This window comes from Muscardinus avellanarius (genome assembly GCF_963383645.1).
Source record: "Muscardinus avellanarius genome assembly, chromosome: 8".
Lineage (NCBI taxonomy): Eukaryota > Metazoa > Chordata > Mammalia > Rodentia > Gliridae > Muscardinus > Muscardinus avellanarius.
Genome location: NC_137794.1, coordinates 76,953,576 through 76,979,791, shown reverse-complemented (window position 1 = coordinate 76,979,791; position 26,216 = coordinate 76,953,576). Strand labels below are relative to the sequence as shown.

General features: G+C 33.8%; 1 protein-coding gene across 1 annotated transcript in view; it reads left to right on the top strand.

Annotated features, from left to right (window-relative positions):
* TRDN (triadin) overlaps window positions 1-26,216 on the top strand; it is a gene marked incomplete at both ends in the record, with an annotated part of 326,113 nt that overhangs the window by 1,324 nt on the left and 298,573 nt on the right. Inside the window, 2 exons of the mRNA XM_080700116.1 lie at window positions 20,901-21,062; window positions 22,091-22,123. Of these exons, the coding sequence (XP_080556242.1) occupies window positions 20,901-21,062; window positions 22,091-22,123 (195 nt within the window). The remainder of the gene's footprint in view (window positions 1-20,900; window positions 21,063-22,090; window positions 22,124-26,216) is intronic.

Here is a 26,216-nt window from a genome sequence, read left to right as displayed (position 1 = left end):
TACAGGTTAGATGTTCTTTATGACCTGTTTGGTCTGAAGGTACTTCATTTATCTTTTTTTCAAGGGCTTTTTCTGTCTTTTAAGTTATATTTACCTAATTACAGATTTAAAACTCTCTACTGACTGAGTTTCTGGAAGAAAGGAGTCAATCAGGTGCTCAGTAACTATTCCATGAGTAGATGAACAAATTTATGCTCATCACTTTTTACCATAATCAAAAGCATTTCATAGACTTCTTCCTGTGCTCTTTCATATATGAACTCTCCCCCCTTCCATAGTTTATGAAGGTTGTTAAAGCCAGCAAGATACAGACACTATAAAATGTGTTCGCTGTAGTCAAGTATCCTCTGTTTCTCATTATGGAATTTTTCCCATCCAACAATTATTAGAGCCAGGTATAGTGGTGCATACCTGTAATCCCAATACTTGGGTGGTGGAGACAGAAAGATCACAGGTCTTCTACCAAACTCAGCAACTTAGTGAGGCCTTCTGAAACTTAATAAGACCCTGTTTCAAAATAAATAAATAAATAAATGAATGGATGGATGAATAAATAAATAAATAGGACTAGAGGTATATCTCAGTGGTAAATGGCCCTGTGATCAATCCCAGCATCACCAAAAAGAAATACAAACAAATATTTATTAAATACTAACTAAAATGTCCAGAAATGACTATAATGTAAATTATAATACAAATATTATAAATGGATAGAACTCTATCATTTGAGTGTACGGACATGTAGGCTGTGATGATTTATCCCAGCTATATCACTGTTAGACAAACAAGTAGAGATAAGTCTCATGATGTCAGAGAAAGCAGAAGGAAAATTTATTCAAAACTGTAAATGCCTGCCTTAATAAGACAATACTTTTAATGTACACTTCTATAGGCTTGTAAGGGGCTATACACTTGAAATGCTTGTAATATAAAATTATGGCCTAGAGATTTAGGTGAAAAACACTTGGTTACATTACTCTAAAGAATTCCATCTTCTCTGAACCAATATGAATGGTAGTATTTTATCTATCCTTTCCTTTGATTGAAAATTCATTTAAACTTTAGAAACAATTATTACCATAAACAATTAATAATTTATACATGTATTACAGAAATTATCATTGAAGAGTTTGTTATTTTATGAAATTCACGGTTACCTCCTATTTTTCAGATTAGACTACTTAAATATAAGACACATTTCCTACTGGACCACTGTAATTATGTACTAAGGATAATACCTATGTTACTGGCATTTGATTTGATAGGGACTAAAATATCCTGTGTTACTACTACTACTTCATTTTGTCTTTCAGTAATTTTTTTATCAAGCACATCTTCCATATGAAGCCTTATTCCCCTGTTTTCTATGTGACCTGTCTATCCATTTTCCACAAAAAGAACCTAAAACCATGTTTTAAGTATTCCTGGATCCTGAGCAGTCACCACAGTCATAGACTGTGAGCTCATATGGCTCATGACTTTGACTCCTCCTCTCATTACCGTCATTTCCATTAACACACTTTATGCATTCATTCTTTGGTGATGACACTATTGCAATTTCTCTGTCATTTTTGCAAAATCATTTGGATCACACAGGTCAGCTCTTTATAGTATTGGAAGAGACTATGCAAGATTGTGAATACCAGGAGGTAAAGATCAATGGGGGCAATGCTGGAGTCTGGCTACCATATATTTCCTTCTCAAAAAATTATATTGCCAAATTATATATCCTTAGATAAAAGCTCAGATATAAGAAAGATCCATGTGATATTCTAGTTCACACAAAGGTAATGTAGTTACAATAGGTACAAAGAAAAAGATGATGAGTTAGGATGAATGGCATTACAAGGCCATATTTAGAAAGATGAAAATTAACCAGTGGATTTGAAATGAAAAAATAATCAAGCTTGAAATTTTAAAGGGAAAATATAAAAATTATTCAAATAAGAAGTTCAAATGCATTTAGCTCATTAAAATTTAAATGATCAATTTCTGGAACCAGAAGAATGTAAGTTCAAGGACTCGGTATAATTATAGCATAAAACCTGTGCCTCATATTAATCTTCGTGTGAATGGAACACATTCACTTATATTAAAATTCAAATTCCATTTATCCACTTAGTAAGTTCTACTCTGTCTTTTTCTATGTCATTTTTCCCCCGGAAAAAAAAGTTATTTGCTTCAGTAAGAGTTTCAAAATGTAAATGACACTTTTATGTTCTTAATGTTACTTTTAATTGATATAATTTAAACAATTACTGGGATGGTTATTATCATGATGATAAGTCTTTTGTATTAACTAATAATCAAAACATATTAGTGTTTTGAAAACAAGGCTAACATTAGGTGAAAGTATACTGGAGGTGATCCTGAAGGCCAGAGTCAGGGCAGCTGTCTTTGGTTCTTGACTTGCTCTTTGACATTTTAGAAGAATTGGTAAATGCTTTGAAGCCATTAAAAAGTTGTTCATGGGGAAATGAAACTTTATTTTTGTAAGCACATTCGGAACTGGATGGAGAAGAATGATTCTCCTTTGGACAACCTTCACAATTCTTTATTTTCAGAATTTGATCTGAATGATCTTATATTACGTACTGTGGGACATGAAGAACTGGCTCTTCTGTTTCCCTTTCAGAAGAGTTGTTTTTATTTCACAAGACAATAATCCAAAGCTAACATGACAAGGAATTTACATTTCTGAGTAGTCTACAAAATGGGGACAGCACCTTGCTTTCTATTTTAAAAATGTTGTGACTTTGTTCCTTCACAAATAGGACAAATTTTAAGTCAATAAATAAACAGACTGAGAAAGATATTTCACTTATTTTTTTAGTCTCTTATCAAGTGTAACATCCAAACAATATAATTGTGTGTCTGTCAGCCTTTGATCAGAGTAGCAGAGCCACCTTTGGTGATGTGTCTGGAGTTGAGTTAGTCAGCAGGCTGATATCAAGATAGGCATTTGGACACAGAATAGCAAAGACTAAGAATAAACTATAACCCTCATTTGTCTCTCACCACCTCAAATTATGACGATGTAGGTGAGATGCAGGACAAATGGCTTTCTCCAGTGCTGAGCTGCATATAAACCTGGCCAGAATTTGGGAATGTCTGAAGGAGAGGACCAAGCAGAAGTTGAGATTTAGCAGGCTAATGTCACAAAAGGGTCATCAGCTCATGGAGGATGATGTGCATGACTGCAAAGGCACCTGCCCTACACCAACTTTCAGATAGTAAACAGCTTTCATTGTTCTCTTTTTTCTGCCTTCACAAGCTCACTCAAATTTCTCTTATGACCAATTGCTGCCTGCAAACTTACATTTAAGGGAACTCTGGGAAATGTAGTTTCAGTTTACTGATTTGACAATATAATGCCTCCATATGGGATGACTAGACAATTTATCATCCAAAACAGAACATGTGGAAATGAAATGGAGAGCTATTAATATTTACCTCATTACAACAGCCACAAATCAAGATGTATAGCCACCCTAACACTATCCACATTACCTTTACCACTTTCCTGGATGAGCAAGTGACTTGTAATCAATGTTAGATCCACAAAGGCTGTTGGAAGTCTATCCCACAAACGTCTGCAGGCTCAGCTAGAAAGCCCTTTCCAAAGGAATTGAAGTCAGAATACAATAGTGACAAATGCATATCCATGTTTATAACAGACAATTCACAATATCCAAGTTATGAAACCAGCCTAGATGTCCATCAACAAAGTAATGGATCGCAAAACTGAGGTATATGCACACAATGGAATTTTATTAAGCCAGCCATAAGGAACAAAATTACGCCATTTGAAGGGAAAAGGATGAAAGTAGAGAATATTGTGCTAAGTGAGATTAGCTAGTCTCAGAAAGTGAGCAGATGTTTATTTTCTCTCATGTATGGAAGCTAAAAAGAAATTGGGTAACAAGACTTCCCTCAGATAAAGGAATAAAGACTCCAGTGGAATGCTAAAAGGGGGTTGGGGAAGAGAGAAAGAGGAAATGAGACGTGATGAAGGCAAGAATTTAAATAATGTTATTACTTAACTAACACGAAACTACTAATACCAATCTTAATGACTTATATGAGGGAGAAAAAGGAGTGGGGTGGGATCTTGAAGGAAACACACCAAGTATTGTGTACATGTATGTTTTTATCACTCTATACTTTATTAAGATGAAGAACAAAAATGCACCAATAAAATATAGTAAAATTAATAAAAATAAGGTGAATTCAAGGTTAACAGTAGACAATAAAAATATAAACAAATAGGACTACTAAATAAATTACTGTAAACTAAGACATTAAAGGATGTTTATGATTTTTCTCTAGATCAGAGTATATAGAAATAATTTTAGTAACTCTTAGTTTTTTCATATAATAATGAGAGTCATAATTTACTAGTGTCTTCATTCATAATGGGGAAAATCACTATTTGGCTTTACAAGGATGTCTCAAAGAAAATTTGGTAATTAATATAAGCATTTCACAATATATACTTAATTCAAAATATTTTAAAATTATTAGAATAAAATAATCTATGCAGAAATACATTGCTGGCACATAGAGGCATTCATTAAATGTAACTTGGAGTTGAATCTTATTAGGGGGAAGTAAGATCAGTAATCTGAAAAGAAAGATGGCAAGGACCTGATGGTAAGAAGCATCAATTTCTTATGACAGTCTTGCAGACATCTCCTGATGTGCCTTTTAAATAGGTTTTCTAATGAGGTATGCCATTTATCTACAGCTCTTGGAAATTAATTTCCCTGATTTTTTTTTTCTTTGGCACTTAGCCCAGTTAAGCAGGTGCACTATTTGTCAGGCTATGAGTTTAGCAGAGTAAAATCATTTAGGGAAATCCCAAAGTCAGTCTGAAAGTGAAGTTTTAACACCAGTCTGTCTGCCTATCTATCTATCTATCTATCTATCTATCTATCTATCTATCATCTATCTATCTATCTATCTATCTATCTATCGAGATGTATGTATGCCTATATAAATAAATATTATTACATTTTAGGAGATTGGAAGACTGAGACTAAGTTCCACATTTTATACTTTATTAGTTCCCTTGGGTACTGAGTTTTTAAGAATGGCTGACATTTCTATGCTTCTTACTCTGATTCAAATCTTATCTCAGATTTCACATATTCTATTCAATGTCTCAAGCTATTTGTTCCTCTGAATCTCTACACCTAAAAATGATGTCACTGTATTACCCAATTCCATTCTGCTTATGAATTTATCAAAGAAGCAGTGAGTTCTATAGTGCAATGATTCCCAGAACCTAATAAAATTTTATTGATCCTTCATTAAATGAGGAAAAAGATAATGAAATTCTAATCATTTTAAATAAGTACCCTTATTTATTAGATTATATTATTCCTGAATTTTTAATTTTAAAACTTTTTTGAAATTATAGTAAAATCAGAGACTCATTTACAAATTAAACAGTTGACAAGTCAATATTAGACCTCTAGGATTTTGTTGGTGATTGGTTTCAGGGTCAAAACATCCAATAATTTGAAATTACTATTCATTGAAATCTTATCAAATGAGTTCTGATATTGAGGTTTGTAAATTTATTCATCCAGATGAATAACAATTACAACTTCTATCAGATATTGGTGATTCTTTTTGTTAAAGATTGGCCATTACACATCTTTCAGTGTTGTGCTTATCTTCACATTGTTAAAGTAAACTTCCCAGAAGTTTCTATGAAAATCAAGTCAATCTGTCATAATTCTTCACTATATTATTTACTGGTTATTCATAGCACTTCTTATAAGTTGTACTCTTTTAATTGGGTACAATTTTAAAAGACAAATTTTTTCTCTAATGATCTGTTAGATTTTGAAGAAAAATGCCTATATTTTATGTACTTAATTTATCTAGTGTTTAGAAGTGTATAGCACAAAGAAGCTCGATAAACCTTTTAATAAATAAATAAGTAATAGACTTCCGGGAAGATGGTGACCGAGAAAAGCAGTGTTTATGAGTCCTGCTAAAACTCCATCTCTGTTGCCACAAAATCAGCACTTTTCATAGCCAGAAAACACCATCAGCAGAGAAATAAAAAATGTAAACACAAGGGACAGAGAAAAAAAAAGATTAGAAGAACAACCAGAGACCAAAAATCAAGCCCGCAATGCAGCAGCAGAGCTGCGCCGGCGCCATCTTCCCTCACAGCACCAGGCTCCAGAGAGAAAAGGTAAACAAGGAGCTGAAGTGAGCAGCTGCAGATCATTCGGGTGTAATTCAGCAGTTCTTTCAGTGCAATGAACGTCTAAAACTCCCAGTGGCCAAGCTCATCACACCTTCCAGGGACGCAGAACTGAGCTCAAAACCAGAAAAGAAATACGCCAGCCTCACAGCCGAGTGTGTGGCAGCGGTTCCATATTGCCAGCAGTGCCAGCCTCACAGCCGAGGGTGTGACAGTGGCACCATATTGCCAGCAGCAACAGCGAGTTCACGGTGCCCCACCACAGCTCCAGATCTACGCGCACAATAACCGTGAGTGTAATTGCGGCCCCTAAAAGAGAAATCCCTATACTGCAGTCCCAGGGACTTGCATAGCTTTAATAATCTCCTTGGGTTGGATATTTTGCAGTCCAACCCAGTGAAGGAGTAGCAGTGGCAGAGATATCACACCCTAGTCACAGCTCTCCATGGGAAAACGCCCAGCCTGGCATCCCCACCGTCTTGCGCAGCCTCGATTAACTTCCTGGGTATGAGACTTTGAGATACAACCCAGTAAAGAAGTAGTGGCAGCTACGATTACAACAGACTTGAGATACAGAGCACCCTAAGTGAAGTTGTAGTGACCCAGGGAAGGCACAAAATTCTGAAATCATTGGAAAGAGGAATAACAATAGAGCAATGAATGCCCACAACCCCATATTATCAGAACGTGATCACACAGAAATTCAGAGATTTCCAGAAGATCAAATCAGGAATATAACTGTAGAAATAATACAGGACTTTCGAAAAGAATTTAGAGAGAGTCTAAAAGTAATAAAGAAAGCAATCATTGAGGTAAAGGCCTCAATTCAAAGTATAAACAATTGATTAGACCACATGGAGAATAGAATCTCGCTCCTAGAAGATGATCACTCCAAAAACAAATGCATAATTTATAACTTAGAAAAAAATCAGGCAGCAGGAATCTGACATTGAAGAAATATGGGCCCATTTTAAGAGAGCTAACCTAAGAATAATCGGAATAGAGGAGGGAAAAGAAGGTGAAACCAAAGGGATCAATAATCTCTTCAAAGAAATAATAGCAGAAAAATTTCCAAACATAGAGGAAGAGGTCGATACACAGGTCCAAGACACTTATAGAACTCCCTTTAGACAGGATAGGAGAAGAGGATCAATGTGGAAGCCAAGCAGATAATATTAAAGGCAACAAAAACAAATGGCCAAGTGACATTCAGAGGCAAACCAATTAGAATCACTCCAGACTTCCCAAACCAAGTCATGAAAGCCAGAAGGGATTGGAGTAACATATTCCAAACTCTGAAAGAAAACAACTTCCAGCCCCACATTTCCTACTCAGCTAAACTATCTATCAAATTAGATGGGGAGTCAGGCGTGGTGGCGCACGCTTGTAAACCCTGCGCTTGGGAGGCTGAGACAGGAGGATCACATGGGTTCGAAGCCAGCCTCAGCTACTTAGTGAGGCTTTCAGCAACTTAGTGAGACCCTGTTTCCAAATAAAAAAATATAAAAAAGGTCTGGGAGTATAGCCCAGAGGTAGAAAGCCTCTGGGTTCCACCCCCAGTACCAAAAAAAAAAAGAAAAGAAAAAAGAAATTAGATGGGGAAATAAGAAGCTTCCATGACAAACAGAAACTCAAGGAATTTATGTCTTCAAAACCAGCACTAGAGAAAATACTCAAAGAGATTGACTACAAAGAAGAAATAGGTAATATACACTAGAACCAGAGAAACAAGATTTTCCATCCAGCAGACAACTAAGCAAAGAAGAATATATTTATGTGTTTATAGGTTAAAATCTTTGGAGATTCATTATTTATTTCAGTATTTTACCTGTTTCTAAATTGTATTTCTAAATTGTATTGTGTGCTTTAATTGTTGCTAATTTTTAGAATTTCTACTTGGACTATTAATATACCTTCAGATATAGCATTAGGAAATAATTTATCCCATTCTATCAGTAACTTTTAACTCTGTTTACATTGTACAATATTTTTTTTATTTCTTAGGAAGTTTATTTATTCTTTTGTTGTCTGTGCCTTTGAAATCATATCCAAGAAATCACTACCAATTTCAATGTTGTGAAGTGTTATGACCCAGGTTTTCTTCTAAAAGTTTATAGTCTTAAGATTTACATTTCGGTCTTTTATCTAGTTTGAGTTAATATTTGAATATGGTGTTAGGTAAGGGTCCAATCTTATTATTTTTCATGTAATTATTATTTTTCAACAATATTTAGTGAAAAGATTATTATTTTCTTCACCAAATGTACTTGGAAACTTTGTCAAAAATAACTTGATCATATATGGAAGAATTTATTTCTAGGCTTTTTATTTTATTCCACTGGTTTATATATCTGCTTTTATAGCAGTATTACACTGTTTCAATTATTGTAGCTCTATAAGGCTTGAAATCAGAAAGTGCACATCTTCTAGCTTTATTCTTTTTTGAGATTGTTTTGGGTATTTAGAGTTCATATTTTATGTTAGGATAGACTTTTTCTGAAAAAAAAAAAAAGTATGATAGTTTTACCTTAAAAAAAAAAGAAAAAAAAATCCTCTGGTAAGAAAGAAAGCAAAAAGAAATACTAAAATGTTATCTCTCAGTGATCAAAAGTTTGATATCAGACAAATGAATCTGTTATGTGAGATTATCATTGTTAATTTTGGATAAATTGCTATAATATTAGATGTCAACCACTAAGCCAAGCATGGGAAGGAGGGATGGGGAGGGAATGGGGTAGGGATTGGGTAGGGACTAACTGGGCAATGTGTGCATGTATGTCTACACAAGTTTTTATCCCATTATGATGTATGAATACAGTGCACCAATAAAAAAATAAAAAAGTAATAAATAAAGGAAAATATGATAATGTTTTATACTTCAAATGCCATAATGAGTATAAATTTGTGTTGATATCATGCCATAAATCCACATTGAAAATATATTTTTAGAACTTTGTATCTCTGCTAGGGTCATACGCATCTCAAAAGCAAGAACTGTCTAATTCATCTTAATATCTCGTTGTCCTGCTAAGGCCTGGCGCATATTGTTTGATGAAATTTGTATGATCTGAACTGAAGTTATTTGTTCACTTGTTGAGTATATATAGTAGGCAAACAAATAAGCAAAAACACAAAACAATAATAACAGAAGAACACATGACCTTAAAGACCAAGTCCAATATAGCTGAATATAGGAACTAAGGCTAGGGGACTGGGTTAGAATCCTAAGCATCAATAAACAGCGATATACTCTTAGGCAAATTATTTCTCTGTGCTTCAGTTTCATCCTCTTGAGGTAATACTGCTACATATGGTTACCATGATCACTTAATCAGTGAATATACATACATATGTATATACACAAAAAGAAAACATGGAAATTTGAGTGGCACATAGTAATTTTGAGATAAGTTGTAGTGAGTTTTATTTTAATTAAATCTTAAAATGCATTTGATCTTAAATATGAATAGACGTGTGTGTGTGTGTGTCTGTGTGTGTGTGTGTGTGTGTGTGTGGTACTGGAGATATAACTCAGAGGCATTCTACCTCTGAGCTACACCCTGTTCCTATGTTTTTTTACTCTTTATTTTGAAACAGGGTCGCCCTGAGTTGCAAAGATCCTAAGTACCTGAGGCTGTTGGCAACCTCAGTCCTCCTGTCTCATCCTGCCAAATGCTGGGATTACAAACACATACTAACACTTCTGGCTGAATAGACATATTTTTAAAAGTTATGCTGATTGTATAGTTCCAACTCTTAAATTCATGTCACTTTACATAAATTCTACTGACTCCACAGTAGAAATTCAATGAATTATTGTACCCTGTTTTATTTTGAGGAAATATTATAACCATTCTGAAATAGGTGGTAAGCCCCCTAATTCATGGCATTTATGCTACATTTTGATGTGGTGGAAAAAAATCTTAAAATTATTTCTTTAACTAATATTGATTAAAGAGAATGTGTAACAGTTAAGAATTTCCTAAAGTAACCCTTAACTTGACAAAATAAATGTTTATTAAATAATTAGTGTATCGTAATTGGTACAGTAATTTAAAATCTAACATATTCCTTTTCCATTGATCTGTGAAATTTATAATGTAGAATTCCAAGTAAGTCATCCAACTGGATTGAGTACTATATTTTGTCTTTTTTCAGTAATAGAAAATTAATTTTGTTGAAAGTTACTTTGGAAAGAACTATTTACACATCTACAAACCAATAAAATACCTGTTTTTCTATTCTTATTACATGTGTAATATAAAATCAAAGAGGTATGCCTTATTACATGCACAATGTAGGGATGCAAAGATATGATACTCTACCCTCCATCATGAGGGTTAAGACTAATATGTCTATATCTAGAGATATCATAATGAAAGAAAAGCATACATGACTGAATTTAATCAAATTTTACTTGATAAGAGGAGTCATCAGAAATGAAGACCAAAGACCCAATAGGTAGAGCTGTCTATTTTTAAGCTTAGGTTTGATGAACAATGGACAACCTTGATGAAATGGGATCTCATGATAATAACCTAAAATGGGAAATCAAGCAAGACAGGTCTGTTTGGATTCTTCTTGGGCTTTCTATGTGATATTCTTTTCTTTTGGTACAGAGCACAACCTCTTCTAGAATGAAGGTCTTATGATTTACTACCAGACAAGGAAGATCAGATAATTTCTATTATAGTCAGCTCTTTCACAGAAAGGCAGAGAAACATCAGAGTAATATTTCTGTTTTTTTTTTTTTTTTGGCTAGCTTTGAAAGGGAGAGGTTCAAATTTTTATCTGACCTACCTTAAAACAGAGGAAATCTTCATTTTCTGAACCCCGATAATAATATTAAAATAATATATTGAATAGTAATATTCAATAATCTATTGAATAATAAATTCAAATTCTTTGCATTCAATGTGTGCTTATATAAAAAAGGAAAAATTAATTTAATTAGCATAACAGCTTCATATTTCAGTTAATATAACAGCTTAATACTTACTAATAAAATTATAATATGATTCTCTGATTTTTATGTAGATACTTGACATGGGTAAAAGGAGCAAAAGTTGTTTGGAATATAAAATGTCCTATATTTGACATAGGTCTAGCTCCAGTTAGCTGGAAATATTCCAGGTTTAAACATCTGCAACACAATTTCGCAGTAAAAATTGGTGGATTGGGGTCATATCGAGAAGGAGAGGTGAAGTGTATATCTATTTGCATTCAGCAATGTTTCTTATGCCTTAAAAAGTAACAGTTGAGTGACAGCAAAGAGCAACTTAAATATGCTGTCCTGAAACTCTTAAATATTGAAAAAAACATTTAATTTTAACTAAAAATGCTTGTGTTTAATTTCATTAGGTTCCACACAAGTGCACATTTCCAAACTACTAAAGTAAGTCTGTAGTAAAGATGAGTAGAGGGGGAAAAAATCAATTGAGAAAGTTAAAAAAAAAAAAAAAAAAAACAGGGGGAAAATGCCCATGCCTCAGATGTTGAAAAGCAAGGAATTGGAGCTGCAGGAGAGCTATTCAAATGTAGATGAGAAAAGTGACAGTCATTTCCTTCCTCAGTCAATAAAACAATTAGCTCACCAAAAGTGCTTTTAAATCAGGATCCTAGTTTTTCTTTGGGTTTAAAAGCATCTAAGTATACAACATCTGCAAGTGTTTCAGTTTTTCAAAATTGCAAATCAAATGTGTCTTATCTTTTAGAACTCAATGTATTTCAGAAGTTTTATGGCCCACCTTTTATTTTATCTTTATTTTTTATATGGTTCTCATTCTCCATTTGTTTGGTTTTCAGTGACACAATATCCAAACAGAGTGGCTTATAAACACAGGTAATTTATTTTTCTCTGCTCTGGAGGATGGGGAGTCCAAGGTCAAGCTGCCCATAGGTGTCTTCACATTGGGGAAGAAGCGATCTCTTCTTTCCTCCCTTCCTTCCTTCCTTCCTTCCTTCCTTCCTTCCTTCCTTCCTTCCTTCCTTCCTCCCATTCTTTTTCTGACCCTATTCCTCTCCGCTTCTTTCTTTCTCTTACTATTGCACTAATGTTATTCTTAAAGATTCTCTATGACCCAAACCTTCCAAAGGCCCCAAGGCCACATATACCTTTAGTGATTAGGACTTCGACACAGAAATTTTGCAGGGATGCAAACATTCATACCATACAACTCATGGAGACTTAAATGAAACTAGATGTGGTGGATTTATATTGTGTCCCTTTTGCTAAGATAAAACTGGATTTTCAAAATTCATTCTCTTGCATATTTCTTGGTTAAGGTGAACAAGAAGAATCCATATGTGCCAGGTTTGGAAGGCATAAGGCAAACAGGGACATATACTTTTTCCTTTTAGAAGGTCATCACAGAGGACCCTGTGGCGCAGGCATGTTGTTACTGATCTCTTGGCTTACCTTGCTGGCAAAGGACAGCAGCAGTGTCTGCTCCTGCCAGATCTTCCATTGGCTACTCCTACTCCTGGCCTAGGGCATACATATTTAGCTTCATGACAAAGAGCAATGGCATCTCTTAAACTTCATTGCCATCACTGAAGATGGAGCTTGGTAAGTCACAGGACTAATGCAGATTCTAGCTTAGCCTCATGAATTTCAGTTCATCCTTTGCAGGTTGCAAATTGCTTTGCACATTTTACTTCACACACACACACACACACACACACACACACACACACACACACCCCACACAGCCATGCCTCCCCATTTGCTGCATTTTCTTTTATCTTTAGGTACTAATACCACATTCAGGGAGGGTTAAGTATCTTCTTGTAAAATATCAACTGCATATAATCTAATCCACATAATATAGCCTATTATTTATTGTTATAATAATATAGCCTATTATTTATCATTCCTAATAATATTGCTTCTCTGACCAAATAAAATAGTTATTTAGCTGAACATAAAGCCATTTAAGTTTTAGTTATGTTTAAACTAAGTCATTTTTGTTTCTTTTCCTTTTCTTTTCTTCCAATCTCTTTTTGTAAAATACCAAATCTATATTTATGTATGCATAATAACTTTAGGCTGAAATATATTACAAATGAAACAAGTAATGTCTACTATTTAACAACAATTGAAGTTTCAACAATCAAATCAAACTGAAATGAAATAAATACATAAACTCAAATCTAACAGATTGTCACTCTATCAAATAATTTTATATGTTCAGATATATAATTAGAAAGAGACAACTGAAAGCCCCCTGAATTTTAGCATCACACAAAACTGACTTGTTTTCAAATAAGTTTGGTGATTTTTTTTTTTTTTTTTTTTTGGTGGTACTGGGGTTCCTGGAAACCCTTCTACCTCCAGGTTACACTCCCAGATCTAATTTTTATACTTTTTTATTTGGAAACAGGGTCTCTTAAGCCAACACGGCTGGCTTTGAACCTGTGCGATCCTCCTGTCTCTGCCTCCCAAGCACGGGGATTACCAGCATGTGCCACCACACCCGGCTGATTTGGTGATTTTTTTTTAAAAAGTAGGTTTAAATTCCAGTTGGCTATTATCACATTTCTCTCTAAGATTTATACTTATTGTCAGAGTAAATTTTTCATACAGTCATTAGAGTTAAAAAGAGTCAATCACCTAGCAAATGTATTAATCTTCAAAAAATAGGCTATAAGAGTGCAAAACTATGAAATAAAATCTAGCTGGGCATGGTGGCACATGCTTGTAATCCCAGCATTCAGGAGGTGGAGACTGGAGAATCGCGGTTTGAGACAGCCAAAGTTACTTAGCAAGGCCCTTCTCAACTCAGTGAGACACTGTTTCAAAAAATAAAAAGACCAAAAAAGCAATAGGACTAGTTGAAGAGCTCAGAGGTAAAACCACCCTGGGTTCCATCCCCAGTACCGCAAAAAAAAAAAAAAAAAAAAAAAAAAAGAAAGAAAAGAAAAGAAACAAACAAAATCTAGATTGTTAAATGCATGACTGAACCCTTTTGTATTACTCCTTGTTCTAATAGAACAGAGAAATATATGTCAATTATGTCAAATGAACCTGTCTAATAAGGTTATATAAGAAGTGCCATGGAAATTTCACTATCTTTTAATTTCACCATGAATATTCCTTGAGGAAAAGGATAACCCATCATGGATTTTAACCTTGACATATGGTTGGTGTGTTGAAAATCTAGTTGATTGTACATCTATTCAGATACTTGTTTTTTTTTTTCTTTTTTGTTGTTGTGGGGTTTGAACCCAGAGGCATTCTATCTCCGAACTGCACCCTCAATCCTATTTTATTGTATTTTTTTGTTTTGAAACACGGTCTCACTGAGTTGCTGAGGCTGGTCTTGAACCTGTGATCCTCCTGTCTCAGCCTTTCCAAGTTCTGAAATTACAAGTGTGTGCCACCACACCCGGTGAGACACTTTGTTTTTGAAGTTAATTCATTAATTATATTAGTGAAGATGATTCTATACAATTGTTCAAATGTCCTACTTTTCAAAAGTAACATATGTTCTTAATATGGCAATATCATGGCATTTAGTCATTTGTAAAATAAGACATTTAAGCATATGCAAATGAGGTTTTAATATACCTTTACCTTTACATAAACTTCTGGAGCTCTTAGCTTTTTTTTTAAAGGGGGTCTTTTTTTTTTTTTTTTTTTTTTTTTGTCTTTTTGGGCTGGGGATCGAAGAACCCAGGGCGGTGCACTTGCCAGGGAAGTGCTTTACCACTAAGCTGCATCCCAGCCCTAAAGTTCTGGAGCTCTGTACAAACATCACACAAATTAGTTCATAACCTAATTACACAGTCTGAAATTATTTTTGCTAAATCATAAAATGATAAATAAACAAAAATTTTCTTATATTAAGTTTCAAAGAAATTTTATAAAGTAGCTCAAATTTTACTATTTTATCTTTGTGAAGATCTTTTGAAAATGTTATTTACTTTAAAGAAAGTTATTCCATGTAGAACATACCACAAAGCAATTGCATTTAATTTTTGTTGGCTTCCATTTCTTCATCTTATTTTATTTTTACCTTTTAACCACAGATTCTTATCTAGTTCACTACAACTAATCTTAATGTAAATAATTTGAAAAAGCCAATACAAGTATATTAAAACAGAGGATCTCAAGACATAAGCCTTCCCCTACTTCCCCCTAGCCCCCTTCATCACTCCACCAGAGGCTCTCCTTTATCTGAAGTCACTTTTGTTACCCAGTTTCACTCTAGCTTCCACATATGAGAGAAAACAAACAACTGTTTGCTTTCTGACACTGGCAAATCTCACTTAGCATAACCATCTCATGTTTCATCCATTTTCTTGCAAATGACATAATTTTGTTCTGTATAGCTGAGTAAAATTCCAATGTGTGTATATACCACATTTTTGTAATCTATTCATCTGTTGATGGATATCTAGACTGGTTCCTTAATTTGGCTATGGTGAATGGTGCTGCTATAAACATGGATATACATATATACTTTGAAACAACTTTCTTCACAAATGAAAACTAGAACAGCCTCTACAAAAGCGATAGGGCTATCTTAAGTATATAATATTTAGATATTGCACACAACCAGTGTTCAATAATTATACTGAAAAAAGAATCCATATTTAAACTCATAGTGGTTACTATGAGCAAGGTACACACATCAATAAAACACACATTTAGTTGTTCCTAGTTTAGGTGGTATTTATGGCATTTAAAAAATTCTCACCTCAGTTGAGATCCAAATAGTTTTGTCTGAATCTTTTCTGGGAGGTAAGGGGCAAGTGTAGTCGTGTCATCAGTTCCGACAGAAGCAGAGTGTGGATTTCATACAGTGCGCCAAGGTCACATATGAGGACAGAGCAACTAAGTGAGGGCAGTAATACTGATAACAACCCACATTTGGGGAACACTATGTTTAAGTGGAATGATTATGAAAACTGAGTCAATCACTTTCTACCATTCACTAGGTCCCTTTCTCTGCCTTACATGCTCTACACCAAGGGATTTATGTAGAACGAGCTTGAGTGAGACCAAAGGAAGCCACCTGGTGCAGGCAGAGACTCATGGGTAGAAGGGCCAGAAGAAACTGGAGACCCTTGCTCTCTCCGCCATCCTGTGGTGTGATGCAGAAAGGGTAACACTGTAGTTGATGGTTCAATCTTTTGGGTGTGAGTGCCATGCAATCAGAGTTGTCTCAAGTGCCTAATGGAATATTGGACATCCAGTGCTGCCATTCTTGAAGACCTTGTGAGGATCTTAGAGCACTTTCAAGGCTTCTGTTGTGGGGAGTGGGAACCACTGATCTTTGCCAGAAAAATGGAATGAGCTCTGATTCACTCAACAGACAGGCTTGTTTATTTTCCTATGTCTACTTTTACAAGTTACCAGGCACTATACAATGTGATTATGTGATTTTTTTTGGGGGGGGCACTATTGAATAAACCCAGAGGCATTATACCTCTGATTTATACTCCCCACCCTTTTTAAAAAATTATTTTGAAACAGATTCTATGTTGATGAGGGTCTTGCTGAGTTGCTGAGGCCGGCTGGAACCTGCAATCCTCATGTCTCAGCCTCCAAAGTACTGGGATGACAGGTGTGCCACCATGCCTAACTGTATTATGTGATTTTTTTTTTTTTTGTGGGTCTGGGGAAGGAACCCAGGCACATTCGACCTCCAAGGTACACCCCCTGCTATATTTTTTATTTTTTATTTTGAAACCGGGTCTCACTGAGTTGCAGAGGGCCTCACTAAGTAGCTGATGTTGTCGGTGAACCGCGATCCTCGGGTCTCAGCCTCCTGAATGCTGGGATTACAGCGTGTGCCAAAATGCCCCTCAATATATATAATATTTGGTGGTGCTGGGGTTCCTGGAAACCCTGCTACCTCTGGGCTACATTCCCAGACCTGTTTTTTTATGTTTTTATTTATAAACCGGGTCTCTTAAGCCAGAAAGGCTGGCTTTGAACCTGCATGATCCTTCTGTCTCTGCCTCCCAAGTGTGGGGACTACAAGCGAGTGCCACCATGCTAGGCTAATGTATTATGTAATTTTAGTGGATTGTCTCATATGATAATTACAACAGCTTTATGGGTTATTATAGTTCATATTGACATTTTATGCTTCAGTATACTGCAGTTCTTTATTCTTGTTCCCACTGTGTACTACCGTTTTCCAGAGCTTGGTGTATTTAAATTGAGGTATAGAAAGGCTGAATAGAAGGACAACTGGTATGAGGGGTTGAGGTATTGTTTCGAATATTATCTTTGGAAAAATAGAGGCCTCAAGATGTTGCATAGATATGGCAAAAGTTCACACAGGTATTAGGAAGGAGAAGTACTAAGATGAGAAAGGTTAGTGAAACACTCTCCTTTGGTGGAAAATTTGAAGCCTCATAAGAACTCATCAAATCAAGTAAATAATACTTTAATGCCATAATTAAGATTTAAAAATTAATAAAAATTATAATAAACAAACTAGTGAAATTGTAAATAGAAAGAATACCACTGTCACTTGTTTTTCCTTTTGTTTCTGGATCTAGCAGAGCTTGGAATGGCACTAGGGAGGAGGCTGGAGCTTGAATGTTATCAGTCTGACCTCAGAGCCCAAATTGGAACCATTATCTAGTTCAATATTTTTGGAACAGAGCATTGAACCCAAGGGCATTCTATCTACAAGCTGTACTCACAACATCCCCCCTTTTTAAAACAGGGTCTCACTAAGTTGCTGAGGCTGGCTTCAAACTTGGGATCCTCCTGTCTCAGCTTCCCGAGTACTGAGATGACAGGTGTAGTTCGGAGGTAGAATGGCCCTGGGTTCCATCCTCAGTACCTCAAAGGAAAAAAAAAAAGTATCACTAAACATTTAGTTGCATCATTTAATATTTCCTCATTTATATGTTTTATGTGATGTCTGAAAGAGTAAATAAGAATAAATTTCAGAACCACTATCTTCCTTAAATGTGTGTGTTTCATTTAAAAATGAAAGTATGTGTATAGTTTGGCATTGAAAACAGAGAACATACAAAATTTTTATTTAACTTTAAACTTTTCTTGATCTTTGTTGCCTCTCTTGGCTCTCTTGCATTAGTATCCAAAATCCAATTTTTAAAGTTGTCCATGTAGCTGAAAAGTTAGTCCCAAGCCAAAAACATTGCCTTTCTATCTCATAAGAACCAGTCACATATACTCCCACATACAATATAGATATGTCTGCTAAGTAAGTTCATGTGTTACTTATAAAGATGACTAAACTGATACCTATTTTTTGGCTTTTATCATGAGGTTATTCAGTTAACACTTATAAAGAAGGGGAATGAGGAAATAATCTCAATCTAGTCTAATCATAAAGATTCAATTTTCAGCATTCTTTCAAAAGATATAAAATAATTCAATGTGAAATATTCTTTTAATGTTGCCAATATATTCCAGGTCCTTACATATAATTCTTTTAGGACTTTCAATTGTAATTATAAAATTTCATTTTCTTTCCTTTCTATAAAGTTTAATCTCACTATTCAGACTATTTTTTGCTCACATGAATCTTCTTAGAATGCAACAAAATAGTGAAGTAAAGACACAATAAAAATGAATCATAGAGATAAGCTTCCCTGACACTAGCATTTTATAACTTGGGGTCACTGGATTGTTTGTATGTCCCACAAATCCCCCAGAAAAGAACATAAAATTAAAAGTTTTCTAATGTAATTTTTTCACCCTTTGTGGGATCTTACTCATCAATAAAAACAAAAAATATTCTTCCAATTTTAACAATGCTAAAATGAAAATCAACTATCATCCTATCCCTCAGATAGCACCCAGTATTCATCTTTCACACTAAGATATCCTCACTGCCTCCAAATTTCTTCCATTGGAATGAACTTTATTGAATCTGCTCTTTGAAAGTCACCAGTGACATTTTCATCATTAAATCCAAGATCCACTTTCAGTTTTCAGTTTATTTTACCTATCAGCGGAGTTTACCACTTAATATTCTCCTTAAAATTATTTATTTACTTGGTGTCTTGTGCATTATACTCTCTGTTCTTTCTTTAACTCTCTTTGCTATCTTTCTCATCTTCCCTTCTTGGAATCCACTACTGGTTTCTCCCCATCCCTTTTGTTTACCTCTCTGTCTTCTCTATGTTGATGTGCTCCTGGGCCTTTCCCTTGGTGATCTCATTCAGCATTGTGACTTTGAATACCTTTCATTTTTGGGGCGACTCACAAGTTTCTATCTTCTGGTAGAACGCCTCTTTTGTAGATTATATTGAACTGTACAAATGTCTGTATCTCCTTGTATATGTCTAATAGGCAGCATAAGTTTGAGAAGTTGAAAAGTCAGCAATCTTTTTACTCAGATGCCGTTATTATCCTCATTCTCTCTCTTGTATCTCACAACCACACAGAAATCATATGTCATTAATTGTATAACTAAAATATATCCAAAATCTGACATCTCATCAAACACATGGTTATCACCTGGTAAAAATTATTGTCATCTTTCTTCTAATTTATTTCAGTTGGCTCCTTACCATCTCCTTGTTTCCAGCTTAGAATCTTTTTAATGCTCAATAGAGAGAAAAAAATCATAAGTCAAATAACTTCATTTCTCTGCTCAAACATTCTAGTGATTTCTATCTCAACCAGAGTAAACACCTAATTTTGGAGTACTTAACCTTTAGATGACATAATACATTGGTATAATTCTGTTCTCTTAAATACATCAAAAGTAGAAGATTCTCTAAAAAGCTAAAATAGTTTTAAAATTAAGAAAAAAACATACTTCTAAAATTTAATTACATGTTAATGGAAAATTCAGGTGTAATTTATATCATATTTCTACGTAAATTATCTCTTCAATCAAATTTAAAGGACACTCTTACCTTTTCAGAGCACATTTTTTAATAACTAGAACAACAACATTTTTGAAATCCCTAATATTTTTATTTACTTGGATTTTAAATATTTGATCTCTCAGTTCACAAACATTTTTATCTTTTAGAACATAGAAAAGGAGGATTTATGAGTTTCATTTTTGTCTAATCCCATCCATTGAAGTTACTTGAAGTATAATTTTTTTATTTTAAACACTGAGCTGTTGAACAAAGATAAATCTAACTGAATTTACCTTGTAGTTGGTATACTATGTTGACAATTCTAGATTTCCCCCATATGTCAAAAATTAAAATAAAGACACCAGTCTTAATTAAGTCATAACTACTTTAGTCAACATATAGATGTTGTTTATCTGAAAATTTACAGAGCCTTCTTCTCCCTAAAACTGCTGATTATATTATGGTCCTATAATGATTTATTTCATTCCTGAACAATAGCTTAGGACTTATTTGCAATTTTGATAACAGAAATATACACTAGTTTGTTTCATTCCTAAATTTCTCTGTCCTGAAGTCTTATTTAGATTATGAACTTCTCAACTTTTCAGTTTCTTTCTTGATAATTTCATAATATTTGGTACTACTAGAGTGTCCAATAACTTATATGTTTAATTGATTACACAAGCATGCTATAGCATGATATAATTTCCAATTCTAACAAAAAATGAAGAAAAATGACATAGCCAAGAGAGATTAAAGTTCATGAAATTGACATATTTGTTGTGTCAAATTAGAAAAATCAGGAAAAGCAGATCTTAGATTGTTTGGAAATGATTATGATTTTTTTGCTTTTAATTAATTTTAGCAAGCTCAATTGCCAAGATTGGCTCCGATCCTTTAAAACTTGTACATGATGCTGTGGAGGAAACAACAGACTGGATCTATGGCTTCTTTTCTTTGTTGTCTGACATCATCTCATCTGAAGGTGATGAAGAAGATGATGATGGGGATGAGGACATTGATAAAGGTACAGAGTACATAGAGTTATATCTAACGGCTAGGACCAGTATTAGATGTTTATTACAGTGACTTGCTCAAATTTAGCCCAAAGGAGCATGTATGTCAGTCTATACCAAAATTAATATACTTCTGAGACTCAAAGTACTTTAATAGTCTGCAAAATATAGTAGATCGGTCCCTATTTGCTTTTCATATTATAATTTATCTGCCATTATGACCAAGATGGCAAAGTTTAAAAGCTACCATTGCTGTAGCATTATAGCAGAGAGAGTCTTATTTTACATGAGTGTAAAGTCACAACAGATACATTTATATGCTTCTTTGGTAAAAAGCTGTAGCTATTTTTCAAGTTTATCTCTAGGAAGATTGAAATAAAAACAGTAAAACCCAAAGTACGTACAAATTTTTCATACACATAGTCATATTCATAGTTGAATAGCAGAAAGCAGTATTACTAAAAGCACAATCGCAAAGGTAAATAGATTGAACAAGTTGGAGGTATAGAATGGAAGGATATTTTATAAATGTCACAACAATTATACAATTAACTGATGTGTTCTCTCATATTAATGAATAAAAGTAAATAGCTCTCAAACTATATATAAACTCCCTTGGAACGGGTATGAAAATAACAAAGCACTGTGATTCTGTCTTTTCAATGACATTTTCTTAAGGTCAGCCTTAGTCATCAGATATCACATAATCAACTCTGGCTAATAGAAAAGTTCTTACTCTTGCTTTGTCTGAGTTTATATTTCTTTTGGCCTCAGTGAGAAGTCACTATGAAAAAAAATTGAGATTAATATGATAAATGATCTATAATGTATAATTTGGACCACTGCCATAATTTTATTAAACTCATAAAAATGAAACTATCTCAAATAAATGTATAAGAACAAAGTTTATATTTGTTTATGATTGTCAAAGATGATAGTTTTTTTAAATAACTAATGAATAAAAGATAATTGACAAATAATGAAGCCATACTATTCATGGGAAATTTTGTCCTAACTTACTATTTTTGTCTTGATTTAGGAGAAATAGAAGAGCCTCCATTACCAAAAAAAGGTTGGTTATTTTCACCTTTGAAATAAATCTTTTATTGCAATGTTGATTTTCAGTATGACTCAAACTTAATTCACTTGTGTGGTTGCTCCAATTTATTTTTGATATAGAGGTTTTATTTAATGACTAGATCAACACTTATAGTCAGGAAAAAATACTCAATTTCTTTCCATGAAACGGATTCTCCCATTTTTAGTTGGTTATTTAATGGCTACTCTCTTCAGTAGATTTGTGAAAATGCATCAATACACAGATCAATATGAGTTGAGATTTTAGGGAAACATTTTGTAGCCATGGAAATGGCCTAGAAGAAGCCAAACTTCATGGTCTTTATTCTCACCGTAGATTGATTTATTGATTTAAAATTTTTCTTCTTATTTAAAAAAACTTTTATTGCATTATTTTTCATTTTAGTAGAGAAATACAGTACACAGTAGCTAAAATACTATGCATCATAATGATGCTAAAGAGGCAAAGTATTTCAGTCAATAGGTGTCACATATCATTCCCAAGGAGTGGAATCATGTAGGATGCTTGGATAAGATGTAGAAGGGTATCTTACAGGAATAACTCAAGTCTCCAAAGGCTAAGCAGGGTGGTTACTATTCAAAAGTTGAGAGTAGTCTGCCTGGATGAAGAGAGTACAGCCATGGAACAGAGGGGCAGGACTTTTGCAGTAAGTAGGGGATATGACTGGAAAGGATCATGACAAGGAAACTTCCTCAGATACATTTGGTATGAAGCAAAACCAGCCAATGTTTGACCAGACTTGATATCATTAAGATGAATAGTTATGAATGCACACATCCAATAGTCAACTCTTGAGTGATCTACTTCAGAGGAGAACATACTGGCTTTCATTGCTCCCAAGAACAATTGTGGCTTCAAAGAGTCGGTTCTAAATGTGGAACTTTTCAGCAGATGATCATTACCCCTCTGCTGAGGGGGTTGTTTTTGAAATTTTGAATTTGTAACTGGGGCCACAAAAAAGACCTGAACTAATAAAATTTAGTGTTAAGCTTATAAACTGTGAGGAGAAGATGGAAAGGAGTCCTGACCCACAAATCCAGGATGAGAAATTAATAACTCAACAGAGAACTGAGCCATCAAGAAGAGGTTTAGAGATTCCATATTAGGCTATATATTTCTAAAATTCAGAAACAAGGTATTTTTCAACTGTTCTTCAATAGACACTGATTAGAGTGCAGTTAAGTCTTAAGTTAATGAACTACTAGTCACTCTCTGGAAACAATGGCTCATGCACATGTTTATTTTAGTTGGAAATGGAAGAAAGAATAAAAAAGTTTTCTCACTTGTAATTTGAATTCTAAAAGAATATTTTATTGTAGTTTCACATTCCCCATAAATTGATGTCATTTATTTAGTTTAAAAATCTTTTTTGATTTGAATTTTCCTTCAGAATGATTAGAAAATTAACTGTCATGTAATGATTAGCTTAAATTGCAAGTTCATACAGTTGTTTAAAGATTTTTTTCTTAAATTACTGTCTTCATTTATTAAATTACTAAGAACCTATTAAATAGACATTCAGGATACTTTTTAATGTCAATAATGCTCATTATTAAAAACAGACTAAGGCATATAGTGTTCCAAAGACATGTATGCAGATGTCTTCAAGAATTATATATTCAAAACTGGGAGCAGAATTGACTTAAAAACATTCTAACTTATTTTCTTAATAATATTTATAAAAGTATATAAAATAAAATTTAAGGAAATGTCTCATATACATTACCTTGGATTTTAAAGCTATGTAATGATAGTTAAAAGTTGGCTAAAAGATATATATATTTTATTATAATTACTATTTTTATGTATAAACTTTTCTTTGGTAGAGTTTTAGAGGCAATGTGAACTTTAAAGCAGTATATACTATTTTATAAAACACTTATAACACATATTCTGCATTTAAAATTAGACTTTTAACACTAGTATTAAGAAAGAGACTATATGATCTTATTACTATCTTATCATGGGTTCCTTGAGACTTTTTATATTTAAAACTTTTGAAAAACCATATTTAAGAATTTTATGAGTAAATGAGCAAGTGAAATAGTAAATGAGATAAAAGCGTTGGGGCTTGCATATTTAATAATTAGGAGGATAGATTATTTAAATTTATATATGCACAGAACTAAAGAGGATGAAAATATGAATAATAATATTATTACAAATGAATACGCTATTCTTCAAAAAACTAATTAATTTTAATTCTCTTAGTCATTCAGAAATACCCCAAGCCAAAGTTAAAATTAAGCTGACACAGATAAATACACATGCATGTATATATATGCACATACATACACAAATGTGCAATCAGAAAAAATAATCTAATAGTTTCAAATCAAAGTTAAACATACATGTCTACTCAGAAAAGGCATCTTAGTAATTTTTTATATTTTTTTAAAACAAAGTACTGGCTTATAAAAATTAATAGGATTTTGTATTTTATATTAATATTTATATTTCACTGGATTCTTAGATTAGGCAAGCATGTACAGAATGTATAATTCCTTAGCAGAGATACAGTCCTGTAATTATTATTTTTTTACACTAACACTTAGAAGTACAATATAGTGGATATACTTATCTCCTTTTTACAGTTTATTTTTACTTAAATCTCTATCTGTACTATATCTGTATATAAGAATAATCATGACAGCATTTATGTCCTTTCAAATATGCAATTTTAAAAGATGATACTCTTTTAAGAAAAATTATGATTTACAGTGCCTTTTCCTGACATCTAGCTTTAAAGTTAAGAAAAAAATGATTCCAATCACTTAGACCTGTGCACACTCAGTTTCTTTTTTGTACAGTAAAAAATTGCCTTCAACTTTAGGGACATGATAACCTCATAGGTTATAGATTTATCTCTTGCCTTCAAGGAACACATTAGAAGCCCCCTGTATTAGGTTTAATTTCTTTGCTTACTAACTACCTAATAGTCAGAACAAGGATTGTCCTTATGATAAGCAGAATCTGAATATCAAGTCTGATGTTTCATAAGATCGTAGTTGATGCATGTCAAAGGCAGAGGTGGAGACTCCTTACTTTGGGGTAAGAAAATCACATTCTCTGTATAGTTGTTGTTGTTGTTTTAAATTGCCCTAAAGCTCTGCAGGTTGAAAAGAGCTGCCCTGTAAATTTAAACTTAGTTCTTTCATTGTATATTTTTCTTACTTTATTGAAATCCATAATAGCTCTTTGCAGTCAGATATCTGAGCATCATAAATATTTAAGACTTTGGGACTAGGCCATTGGAAGGTTGTATTACATCATTGGTAGTAAGATAAATGAGTTTGGGTGCAGGAGCTTTCTTTGTATCCATCTTTGTTGGCAGCTTCAGTGCTTCACACAAGGCTGAACATTGTCTGAAAAATATGATGCACAAGAAAAAGGAATAGAAAGGTGCCAAACTTGTTAAAATTCATAGCCTCAGAGTAGTACCAGGTAGGTCCTAGTAACATTGTTAAGTTAGACATCTATCTTCTAATTTCTCCTCTAAATAGATCAAAACTCAGCTCCATACCCGTTTCATGCTGCCCTTGGGCCATGTGGGAAACTTACTGGGGTTTGTCTTCTGTCTTTTCAACATTGATCATATCTATAACTACAGGGGGACATCAAGTACAGAAAGAAAGAGAGATGGCATGCAGGTGCATTTCCAAATGAAAAAAGGTGGAGGAAGTCTAGGCAAAATATCTGACAGATTATTTGGGGAGTCATTTCTCCAGGGAGTGAAAAATGTCAATGAGAGCTGTGCGTTAGACCCAAGGGATGTCTGAATTACAAGAGACCAAAAACCAATTTAAACTAACAATAAAAATGGCCCTTTTGGGTTCAAGAGATGGGAAGATACAAAGCAGAACTGGCTTCAACCATAAACTGATAAAATTGTGTGTGTGTGTGTGTGTGTGTGTGTGTGTGTGTGTGTGTGTGTGATTTTATATACAAAACATTTTCTTCTTCTGACATATGTCAGATTTTTCTCCTGCTTTTATTCCTGTTTTATTTCCTTCAGTCTCAGGCAGGCTTTTCTTTCAGTGGCAACTATGATTTCCAGAACTTGAGG